The sequence below is a fragment of the Candoia aspera genome, chromosome 14 (genome assembly GCF_035149785.1).
Source record: "Candoia aspera isolate rCanAsp1 chromosome 14, rCanAsp1.hap2, whole genome shotgun sequence".
NCBI classification, from domain to species: Eukaryota; Metazoa; Chordata; class Lepidosauria; order Squamata; family Boidae; genus Candoia; species Candoia aspera.
The window spans coordinates 17,275,568-17,288,643 of record NC_086166.1 but is presented as its reverse complement, the minus strand read 5'-3'; the positions used below and the strand labels follow the sequence as shown (position 1 = coordinate 17,288,643).

Sequence of the window (13,076 nt, the reverse complement as noted above, 5' to 3'; positions counted from 1 at the left end):
AGCGCCACCGCGTTCCTAGGTTGCTGTAGTTTAATTCCCACACCTCTGCCATCCTCACTCCTTTAGTACTGAAATATAGATTGCAAACTTACCTGGAAGACCAAAAGCACACACAGAAGCATAATAATCACCTTATGTAGCTTCCACTTTGCTGCAGTGATGGAAAGAGGTTACAATAATTTTATTTCAACATGCTTTTGGTCCACCTTGATTGTGGATGTCAATCTTGGGTTTTATTTGCAGTTTATCTGTTTTTTGTGATTACTTTTTAGTTTTGACATTGTTTTGATTTCCCTATTATTATGTTTTTGGTTCATCCAGAATCCTTTGGGATTGGGTGGATTATAAGGACTCTAAAAACCATCCATCCATCCACCCACCCATGATGGAAATTAAGACTAAAGAGTCCAAGATACCCTTTGGAATTAAGCCACTAATGTCTTTTCTAGCCTACTTTGCAGGTAAAAAATGTTATGATGGTGGGAGTAATTTCCACCCAAAGCTCGTTGGAACAGCAGCACCTAGAAATGGAACGAGGCCCATAAAAAGTCCCTTTTTGTTTTCCCTTGTGGATCCAGGGAGGTAGAAACTGTTGTCCAGGTTCTCATACAGTGTTGTTTTTATGATGCCCCAAGACGTGCTCTGATCTCCCCAATTATTTCTAACTTTGTGGATCGTACTGATAGATTTTACGTTTATTTCTTTTTAAGGGATGCTGATTCTACACTCACATACCTGGTGGCCAAGTATTTTTACCAAGCTATACAATTACGCAAACTTTTTAATTAGATATATTGTTTTATTATCTTTTCTTTTTTCCTGATAATGAATTGTTGAATTAAACTATTTTCTTTTATTGTAAAGGCTGGTCAGACTGTAATAAGTTTGTTATTATTCATTTTCCCTTTAGAGTGACACCTTTCCTCCTTCCTTGACCAAAAAACCGACCAAGACCAGGCTCCATGGATGAGTGGGATGCCCCCCAGTGGAAAAAGGAAATTGAAAGCCTCAAGTATCAGCTGGCTTTCAAGCGGGAGGCGTCATCAAAAACAATTCCTGAGTGAGTTCATCAGATATTATTTTGTGCAAGTGGAGAATTAACATGTTAAGAGCCTCAAGTTTCTAGCTCCTAAAGTTAAAAAGAAAGGCTTGAAAATGAGTGGGGAATGTGTAATAAAGGGGGGCGGGGCGGGACAGGTGGCTAGCAGGAATTATTCAGCCCTTGTTCTAGTAATCAAGTGCCCAACTTGGTGTCTGGTTAAGCTGATGAGTTTACCCAGTTAAATAATAAACAGCTGCATTCAAGCAACATGGTTTTGTTTTTTTTGCAATTACTACACTGTACAGTTTGAACTCCATCCATTTGGTTAGCAGGATTCCATGCAAATTTGGAAAATGAATTCAGTAACCAAGTTAACATAGAGTGGGGCCTGCACATTTACATACCCAGATTTAATTCCAGCTAGAACTGGAAAGATCCAGTCTGAAATCTGGCAAACTGCAACCAAGTCCAGGGCAGATTTTCCAGTCTGACTTTCCCCAACATTCTTGGAGTTGAAGTAGGCAAAACCAAGCTAGATGGAGCAGCAGCTTTTGATCAGACCAACACACTGATAAGACACTGTGCAGGGAAATCAGGCTGGGAATTCCACTGCTGACATTACATTGCAGCTCTGTAAAGAAATCACCTCTGCTTTAGCATTTCAAAGCATGAAAAAATGATCCTCCTCCTTTGATATGGAGTAAAGCTAGTCTGATGTAGTGGTTAAACATGCTGGACTAGCAGTGAGAAAACCGGAGTTCTAGTCTTCCCTTAGGCACAAAGCCAGCTGGGTTTCTTAGTTGTTTGGTTAGTGTCTCAGCCCTAGGTAAACTGCTCAGACTCAAAGGACCATAACAGGAAGAGATGGAAGGGAGCAAGTTGTGTAGATTATTGACATGCTACATCCAGAAATCTCCTGGCTTTTGTGGTATCAAAACTACCTGTGACCACAAGAGCTGAAACATGCTTTTATTCAACAATTATTTTAAAGTAATTGCTTGCAGGTTATTACCTAATTCTTTTTTAAAAAATTCTTAGTGCAGTGGCAAAACAGAGACTCTTAAAGGGAGGTATCCAAGAGCTTTCTTGAGTTTTGGAGAGTTTCAAATGCCATTATACCAACTGCAACCGTCCAGAGATCCGTATGAGTGGTGGTGGGTCTGCAAGAAACTAAGTCTCTGACACAAAACATTCTGTGGCTCACAAAATTCCTGCTCGCAACTGTATTTAAAAGTAATTTAAAATCATTTTCTAGGGATGAGAATTTCACTTTCTGGGGATGACTGGCTCCATAAATCTGTATTACACAGGAGTTCAAAGTACAACACTGGACACTAGCACAGTGAGAGGTCTTGCTTTCTTTTCCTTTCTAGATTCCTTAAATGGATAGAAGATGGGATCCCAGACGATCCATTCCTGAATCCAGAACGGATGAAAAACAACCCCTGGGTGGAAAGAGGAAAATGCACAATCCTCTAGTCCAGGTTCTTAGCCCAGCGTCATCCCTGATTGATAAATGCTTTCCTTTGGAGATGCTGCAAAGTTCTATAAAAACAGAAGGCTCCGAAGTTATTTGCTTACTGCTATGGCTAAATTTGCATTCATAGTCCTTTGTTAGTGCAGGGGCCTTATCTAAGGACTACGTTAAAGGCTTCCCAAATGTCGGGTGTGAGATCCAGCTCCATGAACACAGAACACTGTAGGTGGGCCTTTCTGATTGACTCCGCTCTGAAATTCTGACAGCACTGAATTTACAATGGCTCCCAGACCCTGGCTATAGATTGCTTCCAATGGGTTGTCCTGCAGAAAGCTGGATTATCCTTACTGGGGAGAGCGGCACAGGCCATCTGTTGTGTTGTGGGGGAGAGCCGGCATGACGAACGCAGCTTATCCTCACCGGCAGTGACGGAAACCTACAGTGCAGCATTTTAGTCTTTTAGGGTTAGGTTTAAGACTGTCAGTTCATGATTTGGGAGCCACTCAATAGGGAAGGGTTAATTTATATGGGAGAGACTTGCCATTTTGAAACACTGCAACCAAAAGATGGAAATTAATTGTAACCAGAAACAGTGAAGCAGAATCAAGGTCCTTTTTAGGAACCACATTAGTTGCTCTCTCTTGTACATCTGTAATTCTTTTTGCTATCTTTCTTTTTTTAGATATAAACATGCATTTTATAAGCATTTTCATTTTTTTCTATTTTAGGAAATTCAGTTTTGCAGTAAAAAACTACATGAGTGTGATAAGTTTATGAATGAAATAAAGTAATACTAAGCATGTCTTTATTTATTCTAAAAATAGGATTTAATACAAAAAAAACATTGAAACATTCCTCCTTTTGCCTGCTTTTTCATGCCCCAATTTGTTTTTTTTTTACTTGCTAGAACAAATCTTTAATATAAATGTTTCTCCGAACTGCATTGGAAACACCTTCATTAAACCGGAACCAAACATCACTTTGTCCAATGGCTTTTCCAATTTGCTTTTCTACTGCATTTTTCCCAGGTCCCTGGTCAGCTTCTAGGGGAAAAAAAGAAGAAGTGGCAGCAGAGGGTCTGCAGAGTGGTCAGAACATTGGTGGTGACCACAGCCAAGAAGTCGAAGGCCCCCGTCCTTTTATGTGAATGGCATCGAAACAAGGAGTGGGCTTTGGCTGTGTGGTTGCAGTTGCCATCTTGACTTTTTTGGCTCCCCCAGAGAAGGTGGATAAAATTAAAGAAAATGGGAATATCCATAATACTTGTTATGAAAAAGAAACATTCTGTAAACAAGTTGTGGAAATAAAAACTAGCCTTTACTTCTCCACACTTTTACAAATGAGTTCCCACATCCCTAAACAAAATCTGCCACCAGCCACAATGTGTGGGCTCCCTCCACGTTGGAAAAAGGAAAAAATAACCTTAATCTCCCATTCAGGTTTGGGCAACATGAAGACCCAAGGGCAAGAAAATCATCCAGCTGCAAGTCTGGATCACCAATCATGGTTAGTGCTGCCTTCTTAACCAGCCCAATCCATTCTCTGGATCTCAGCTCAAGGCAGGCCTGATCAAGCCAGCAAATCTGCCATTTATACCACGTCCCTCACTGGAATGTATTCAGCCACAATCAAAATTCACAAGTAAGAACTACACTAAAGCATTCAAATCAATATAACCATGATATATTTACAGTCATCATAAAAGTCTAAGAACCATTAACTTAGTGTGCTGTAGGAGCTTGCCAACTTTTGTTTGTCAGCCCTTCAAGGTAGGTCAGATTAAAAAAACAGCACAGAGGGGATTCCAGGAATGCTACTTTATGGTTGCAGGGTATATTAACAGACTCCTGAAATCCCATCCAAAATCTTCACACACAAACACCCCTTTTTAAGGACCACAGGGGCAAGGTGAGCTTTCTACTTTCCAGGGCTGAGCAACCCTTTCACCTCTCCCACTTTCTTCTCAAGGCCAGACCTCAATACCTCTACAGTTCCTGTGCTGCAAACATAAATCAGTCTGACACCTATTTAAGCCCATTATGGCCAGCGAAAGAAGCCAAAAAATGAGGTCCATGCGGAAGGACTGGATCTCTTCAATCATTCTCAGTACACTTAACAAGAAAGAGAACATCGCACCCTGTTGTCCCTGCAGTGGACAAGGACTGGAAGAGCTGCAGCACACCCCAACAATTTCACTTCCTCACGAGGTTTATTTTGAGACATTTCAATTCAATCTGACCGGTGAGCTGAACTAGACTGCATCCCACTATTTCTCCCAACATCATCTCTCCCAGAGGACAGAATGTTTCCCCCCAGCCCAAGCCTTACCTGGCGAGGTGACCACCTTTTTCTTGAGGATGACTTGGCCAAAGAAGTCTGTTTCTGGCTGGGGGGGAAGCAAAGGTCATAAGAAACTGCTCTTTTCCACACAAAGGTCTAGTTTTCTCAAAGACCAGCACAAAAGCAACAGGCTGCAGCTACTTCACAATCTCCACAAGAGCCTGGATCTCCACTATGGTACCCATGGGCATAAAGGTGCCCTACTTGGCACCTTCTTTACTGAATTTCTCTCTATATTTTTCAAAAATAAAAAGAAATGGGAGGTTGAAGGGACACAAGGTTAAATTCAACTTCAGGTTCATGATCTTCATTTCCAAATCTCTGCAGGGCTCTGCTTATATCCCACTGGCAGTTTTAGAAAAAAATGTGGGTGGCTCCAGGCTGATGCTTTGTTTGGAAATGTGCTCCCTGCCCAGAAAAAGGAGCAAACTCAGCTGAGGAGGCAGAAAGCCTCCCAGGTGATTCGGAACAAGCCCCCCTGTTCTTCTTGGGTCAAAAAGGAGCTGCGACTGGCTCCTCACTCCACGTCCTCCATTTTGTCAGAGCTGGTTTGCAAACTGGCAAAGATGGCCATGGATAGGAGGTGCTGCGCTAAAGCTCTGATCTCTACAAGTAATGTCCATACAAACTTTGGACTGCTCTGTTCTCCCAACACACTACAGCTGTGCTAAGGCCTCAGGGCTACCATATCAATTCTCCAGAACTTGCTCTGGGCCCCTCACCTTGTCCATGGACACATTCTTGGCATGGTCGGGGTTTTTGGGGAACCTGGTGAATCCATGCCAACAACTCTACTGGATTGAGCGGATGCAAAATCACCATTAAAAAAACTCTACTGGAATTGGGGGACTGAAATCATGTTTCTCACTTTGCAATTTGTAATTTTTCATGAATCAGCCGCCTTGCTTAGTGGATGTTTTGACAACTAATGTACACGGCTCTCCAACTCAAGCTCCTTTCCAAGAATGCCTAATGATGTATTCCAGAATCTTTAACCTTGTAGCTCTCAAACCGAAGAAAGCGTTAGCTTTCATCTGTGCATCATCTGCCTCAGAAGGCCAAATACGCTTTGGCCAAACTCCACAATACTGTGCCATCCTGCCCCTTTAGTTCTCATATGCTGCCATCACCTTTTCCTCAACGATCGCTCTTTTCACAATTTGGTCAAGACTTTGCTCGTGGTTCCTTATCCTGGATTTGCGCAGCTGCACGTCCGTCCTCATTTCATGGTTGGTTTCTGTGGGGAGTGACCCGACTTCTACTGCCTGAGGGACAGGCAGAAGAGAAGCGTTCACGGGGGTAGGGAAGGAGAGAGAATTAAGGAAGGGGGAAGTTGCATCACTATTACTACTGTAAAGGTTACAAAGGCATGTGGAATACATACTGTCACAGACTGATGGGAAAGTATTTATATGCATCACACACACTGAATTTTCTGTGTGGTTCACAGGTAAACTGTAACATTATTTCCAGATGATATTTAAATGCTGCCCACCACCTTTCTTGGTAATAACACTGTAACGCTAAGGTTGTGCCCAAATCCCCAAAATATTAATACTCCAGAATGGCTCCTCTCTGCTCTTGGTATAAGGAAGAGTGGCAACAAACTTTTACTTCAAGTTTAAGCTAGAACCCAAATGTGCAAGAGTCTGAGTTCCATATAATTCTGGGAGATGAATCTTATTTTGCCAGTAAGGCGATAGATAGATAGATAGATAGATAGATAGATAGATTAGACAGACAGACAGACAGACAGACAGATAGATAGATTAGACAGACAGACAGACACATACAGAAACATACACACTTGAAACACACACACCTTTTTATCTCCAGCTAGTCCATATTTAAATTCATTAAAAGTCAAAATCCTTCAGCCTACTAAATTAACAAGGACATTTGTGTTCTGGGCTTAAATAAAATCGTCTATCATCCTGGATACGTTATGCAAAATGCAAATATTCTTCATTTTTAAAACTCATTCTGATGTTTTTAATCAAAATGATAAATGAGGAGCAGGGTGACCAACTCCAGTTCTCAGTTACTGGAAATGTTCTTCCAGTTTCCATGATCTCTGAGTATCAGCAAGCCAAGTAAGAATGAATAAGTGAAAAGTGAGATTCTTTAAAAAGTTAATATAGGGTCAAATGCCAAAAGCAATGGGCTTCTGGTACTTCTGTAAAAATCCTGGCCTAAAACAACTTTATAACTGCATAGGCCAGAGCATCCACAGGAAGAATCCAAAAAGGTGAGGTGACAGCCATGATGGGAGCCGTCCCCATTGTTACAAGGCTTGTGACTGCCTTGACTTTTCTGACCCCACATACCGGTTCTGCCCCACATCTGAAGGTGAGTGGGAGAGGGGAGGAAGTGCTGCATTATATATGAAATACCAGAGCTTAACACTGCTCGTATTCAGACACAGCCAGCACACATTCTTGCAGTTTTTAAACACGGAGATTGCAAGAGAAAGTACACGCCCTTTGCGTTGAGCAGAGTTCCAGCCTACTCTTTCTTACCACTGTCCCTTCCCTGGCTGATCTGCATTTAAAGATTAGGTCTTTCACAGGCAACACTGCCTTCTTGAGCAGAGCAGCTGTAAGGCTCACACCCTTTTCACAATGTCAACCTGACCCCTACAACTGATATTTGGAGGCATCTGCTCCCAACCAGGGCGTAACTGCAGACCCTGACAGATCTGTCTTCCGTGGATTTACCCAACCCTCTTTTACCTGGGTGGCCACCACCACCCTGGTGCTCCTCTATCGCTCAATGGTTTTCGATTCAGTCAACCACGGTATCCTTCTGGACAGACCGTGGGAGTTAGGAGTGGGAGGCGCTCTGCTTCAGTGGTACACATCCCTCCTCAACGGCCAGTGCCAGGCAGTGTTGACAAGGGGGAGAGATCACATCCGTGGCCCCTCACGTGTGGGGTGCCTCAGGGCTTGACACTCTCTCCCTCCTGTTTAACATCTATGCGAAACCACTGGGTACAGTCAGCCGCCAGTTCGGGGTCTGGTATCATCAGTATGCTGATGATACCCAGCTCTACATACCAACCATAGGTGAAGCTATCAATGCATCGACCGAGGGCCTGGAGGCTGTTCAGGCCTGGATAGGGCGGAACAGATTCCAGCTCAATCCTGACAAGGCTGAGTGGCTGTGGCTGTTTGGCCCCCCCGAGTCAGGGATGTCACCACTGTTAGTCTTGGATGGGGCTGCGCTTCCCTTTTCAAGGCTGGTGTGCAACTTGGGGGCTCTTGCAGCTACTACTCAAAGAGGCCAGGCTTGTGTGCCAGTTGCACCCTTTCCTCAATCGGGAGGTCCTTCAGGAAGTTACTTGTACCTTGGTTACCTCATCATTGGATTACTGCAATGCACTCTGCATGGGGCTGCCCTTGACGACCATTCAGAAGCTACAGCTGGTTCAAAATGCAGCACTGCAAGCCGTAAGAGGTGCCTTTCCGTATGCCCACGCGTCACCACTGCAATGTGAGCTGCCTTGGTTACCAGTCAGCTTCCAAGTTCAATTCAGTTATGGATGGATGGATGCTCCCACTGCTTTTTAGAAGCTTCTGAGTCATAATGCAACTGAGCAATGTTATACCCAGAAGTTTGTTGCAGATTTAAGATATGGGATAGGCAAAAATATAAAAAGAAAAAAAGCTATTCCCCCTCCCTTTTTTTTACTGTCCCCATATTTTTTCTCAGAAGTCCTCTGGATATTCTACTGTAATGAACAATAATTTTGTGGTGCGTGTGGTGGGGATAGAGACATGGTGATGGCCAGTTGTAGCCAACCTCTTTGGACTCGCTGTTTGCAAATGAGGCAATAAAATGAGAACTTGGTTCTTTTGGATTACCACAAAATGCCTGTAAATCTGACTGTGTCAGGGGATGGGCATTTTGCAGCTGAGATTAGGGATGGGGGGAACAAAAGGTGTGTGGGTAACGTGTGTCTTACGATCTACTGGCTGCTCAGAGCTTTCCAACAAGCCCTGCCAGAGTTGCCAAGGAACATTCCAAGTGTGAGTGGATACCTGGAGGGTGGCCTCCATTCGCCTCATCTTCTCAAGCTGGATTTCTCTTGCAATGAGCTGCTTGGCCTGGTAAGTCAGCGGTTTCCGAATCGGAAGGTCGGGAAACCTACAAACGTCTTCCACATTCCTAGGGTTTGCAGCCAAGGCAGCAGTGTTATTGTAAAAGGAAACAAGAACTGAAGCGTGTTAAAAGCAAACCACATCCTTTCACGCTTGCACTTTCACTTGATTATGATTCACCGTTTGTGTCGGAACAAGTTGTTTTCTTTTGTAAAACCCAATGAAGTAGGTGTGGGCAAAACTATTCAGAACTGGATATACCCCAAAAACTGCACAGTAAGGTTGTCACAGCCCTTCCTGCCAATATCCAGGAATCTAGGGGTCAATCCACATGTGTGAGAATCACATGCCAGGCTGGGTCTACAACGCAGTTGAATTGAACCGATGGCACAGAGTTCTGTTCTGTTCTATTTTATTTATTTAATTTACTTTCTTAAACCCTAACCCCCACTTTCAGATTCTGGCTATGAGATGCCATTTTTGAACACAGCCTTATATAAAACTCCCTGCATGCACAACACTGGAAACCAAAGGTCCTAGCCCAGGATTTCCCCACAGGGCTGGCTTTCTATTCATACTGAATCATCCTCAGGGAGCTTATGTAACTATGACTCAACCATCCTGTTCAGCGATTTGAAATATCAGCAGTGTCTCTGAGCATTAAGCGTTCATCAGCTGGTTCTGCTGCATAATAAAACTTAGGGCCCAGCAGCAACACCACTTGCATGTCTGACATTCACAAGGGGCCCAGTGCTGCAGGCAACCTTTTGGTTTCTGCATCAGAAGTTGCATTTCCAGGGAGAACAATCTATAATCAGCTGCTAAGCAAAAATCATGCAAAATATTCCCCATGACTATGCAGCACCTACCTGCTACATAAAAAGAAGGTGGTACTTACGGGTCAAGCTTGTAGATGTACTGGCCCTCAGGAGTCCGCTCCTGATGGTAGGTAAGATTGTACGTCAGCATAGTACTGATCAGCTGTGCCAACTGCTCCTTTTCCTTCTGACTGTACAGCTGAGTGTTCACCTAAGAACGTAAGAATGATGGATCAGCCCAAGTTCCATCTTAGTTCAGCATTTTGCTTCACACACCATCTAGCCTCTGAGGGGCTTGCAAGCAGAAAACAGAGACTGAACTGTTTGAACTGTTCCTGTTCAGTAGTTTTTGGGAAGAGTTGCCCCCAATCTGGAGATAACATGGAGGCTTCCTCCATGCATTTATCCAAATCCGTCTGAAAGCCGTCTGAGGCCATTGTCGAGTCTGAAGGACATCTGAACAGCTCTGCCCAATCAGGCCAAGGCCCAACTTGGTCCAGCGTCTTGTTCTTCACAGCAACAAAACAATGTCCCTGGGACGTGTGCAAGCAGGAGACGGAGGCCAATCCTTCTCCCACTACTGTTCTCCTAAATTGGCATTTGGAGGCATATAGAGATATCATGGAGTCTTCAGTACCAACAGTCTTCAATAGATGTCCTGATTCACACATACATTCAAGTCACTTGGTTTCTACAGCCATGAATTATTTGTCATATGCTATAGTCCTCGATGATCTAGCCCCTACTCTGCATGCTTCTGATTACTACAAACAACCAGGGTTAATCCAGATGTAATTAACCCTTGTTCCTCCAATGTCATCCCTGCAATAATGACTTAGTGAGGAAGGCGGGGTCAAATGTGAGTGACTGACCTGCAACCACCCTGGAAACTGGGAGTGGACTTGAACTTGGATCCAGATTGTTACAGATTTTAACTCCAAAATTAGGTTTCTCAAAGCTCCAGGTCCTTCTGGATAATGCCCTCTGCCAGGGCTGAGTGTGTAACTCCATTCAGCTTTGTAGGACAGGAAGGATTGCTGGGGGAACTGGAGGAATCAAAGATGATCCATAGGTTCCTACACTGCAAAACTTCCCAATTAATATTTTTAGGAAATAAACTGGGGGCCTGGGAGGTGACAAGAGAGCTTCCTGGGCACACTGATACCCATAGGCAGAATGTTAGGAGCCCTGGCATCTGGTAGATGTCACAATTGCATCAGAATGTCTCACACATTGCAATGATACAATGCAACTGGCATCAATGATCAGTAGTTGCATCGTTTGCATCATGGTGTCATGAGGTGCATTATATTATTTGACCTAACAGATAGCAACTAGCATAACTGGAAAGGAATAACATCATCCCAAATGGGGCTTGAAGGAAGGTAGTGTTGTTCAATTTTGGTTTATTATGTGCAAACTTCAAAACTAGTTAAATAACTCATGGCTTAGAGCAGCATATAAACCTAGCCACTGAGATAGGCCACATCCTGCCAGACAGAGCTCACTTAGAATCAGAGATTCCCATATTTATTTATTTATTTATATTTATTTATCAAATTTGTCACTGCCCATCTCCTCCGACCGGAGGGACTCTGGGAGGTTTACCACACAGAATAAATACACAATAAAAACTCAAATAAACAAACAATAAAATTCCAATAAAATCCCATTAAAACCAAAACAATTTCTTAACTACCCCAGCTCATAAAATCCAGATGGCTATGATCTCTTCAACCATCATGTCGGAGGGGCACTTCAAGGCACCAGCCAACCCCAAGTATGTTGATTCTCCTCCCTGCCCCAAGCCCGGTGGCAGAGCCAGGTCTTCAACTTCCTCTGGAAGACTAAAAGCGATGGGGCTAATCTTACCTCCGGGGGCAAAATGTTCCAAAGGGTGGGCGCTAATGCCGAGAAGGCCCGCCTCCTGGACCCCGCCAGATGGAATTCTCTTGACAGGGTCCACAGCATGCCCTTTCTGCATGAGCGGGTGGGACGGGCTGATGATACGGGGAAGAGGCGGTCCCTCAGGTAACCTGGTCCCATGCCATGTAGGGCTTTAAAGGTGATAACCAACACCTTGAATTGGACCCGGAAGCAAACTGGTATCCAATGCAGCTCACATAGCAAAGGTATTATGTGCGCCCTTCTAGGGGAGCCAAAAATAGCCTGCATGGTCGCATTCTGGAACAGCTGAAGCTTCCGGATACTCTTCAAGGGTAGCCCCATGTAGAGTGCATTGCAGTAGTCTATATGGGAGATAACAAGGACATGAGTGACTGTCTGAAGGGCTTCCCGATCCAGGAAAGGGCGCAACTGGTGCACAACACGAAGCTGTGCAAAGGCCCTTCCGGCCACGGCTGCCACCTGCTCTTCCAGCAGGAGCCATGAGGACCCCCAGGTTACGCACCGGGTCTGTCTGGGGCAGTGCAACCCCATCCAGAACCAGAGATGTTAATGTCCCAGATACAGAAGAACCATTAACCCACAGCCACTCGGTCTTACCAGGGTTCAATTGAAGCCTGTTGTTCCCCATCCAGGCCCCCACAGCCCCCAGGCACTCGGAAAGGGTGGCCACAGCATCACTTACTTCACCCGGGATGGAGATATACAATTGAGTATCATTGGCATACTGATGATACCTCATCCCGTGGTGACAGATGATCTCACCCAGCGGTTTCATGTAGATGTTAAATAGGAGAAGAGAGAGGACCGAGCCCTGCGGCAGCCCACAAAGGAGAGGTTGAGGGTTGGATCTCTCCCCCCCATCACCACTGACTGGGACTGGCCCTGGAAGAAGGAGTTGAACCAGCGCAAAACTACACCACCCACCCCCAACTCCCTGAGCCGACCCAAAAGGATCCCATGGCCGATGGTATCGAAAGCTGCTGAGAGGTCAAGAGCGAGGATGGATGCACTACCCCCATCCCGCTCCCGCCAGAGATCATCCATAAGTGCGACCAATGCCGTTTCTGTCCCATATCCTGGCCTGAAACCTGACTGAAAGGGGTCTAGATAATCCATTTCCTCCAGAATCCTCTCGTAATGCTACCACTTTCTCAACCACTTTCCCCAAAAAGGGGAGGTGGGAGACTGGATGAAAATTATCCAGTACAGTAGGGTCCAACGATGGTTTCTTGAGGAGGGGTTGTACCAGCACCTCCTTAAAGGCAGCTGGAAACACCCCCTCCCTCAAGGATTCACCAGCCAGGAGGGACATGGATCTAACTGGCAAGTGGTGGCATTTACTGTCTGGAGGATCCTGTCCACTTCCTCGGGTCCAACAGGATCAAACTGTT

The 13,076-nt window shown here is 44.7% G+C and overlaps 2 protein-coding genes across 4 annotated transcripts in view; one reads left to right on the top strand and one right to left on the bottom strand.

The window, feature by feature from the left end:
* The first annotated feature begins 962 nt into the window (after positions 1-962).
* Positions 963-2,521, top strand: GNG13 (G protein subunit gamma 13). Its single transcript, XM_063315165.1, has 2 exons — positions 963-1,060; positions 2,416-2,521. The coding sequence occupies exons 1-2, from the start codon at positions 963-965 to the stop codon at positions 2,519-2,521; spliced, it is 204 nt and encodes a 67-aa protein (XP_063171235.1).
* A 781-nt stretch (positions 2,522-3,302) lies between these two features.
* The window catches only part of CHTF18 (chromosome transmission fidelity factor 18), a 50,975-nt gene continuing 41,201 nt past the window's right edge, over positions 3,303-13,076 (bottom strand). For all 3 annotated transcript variants that reach the window (XM_063315159.1, XM_063315160.1, XM_063315161.1), the window contains 5 exons: positions 9,858-9,988; positions 8,900-9,026; positions 5,990-6,124; positions 4,848-4,905; positions 3,303-3,562 (listed from right to left, as the gene is read on the bottom strand). In XM_063315159.1, the coding sequence (XP_063171229.1) occupies positions 3,423-3,562; positions 4,848-4,905; positions 5,990-6,124; positions 8,900-9,026; positions 9,858-9,988 (591 nt within the window). In that variant the 3' untranslated portion in view covers positions 3,303-3,422. The remainder of the gene's footprint in view (positions 3,563-4,847; positions 4,906-5,989; positions 6,125-8,899; positions 9,027-9,857; positions 9,989-13,076) is intronic.

Bases quoted from the DNA above. Each gene is read 5' to 3' on its own strand.
- GNG13 (XM_063315165.1), top strand. From the start codon at position 963: ATGGATGAGTGGGATGCCCCCCAGTGGAAAAAGGAAATTGAAAGCCTC. The intron at 1,061-2,415 runs GTGAGTTCATCA...TTTCCTTTCTAG, and splicing joins TCATCAAAAACAATTCCTGA to ATTCCTTAAATGGATAGAAG.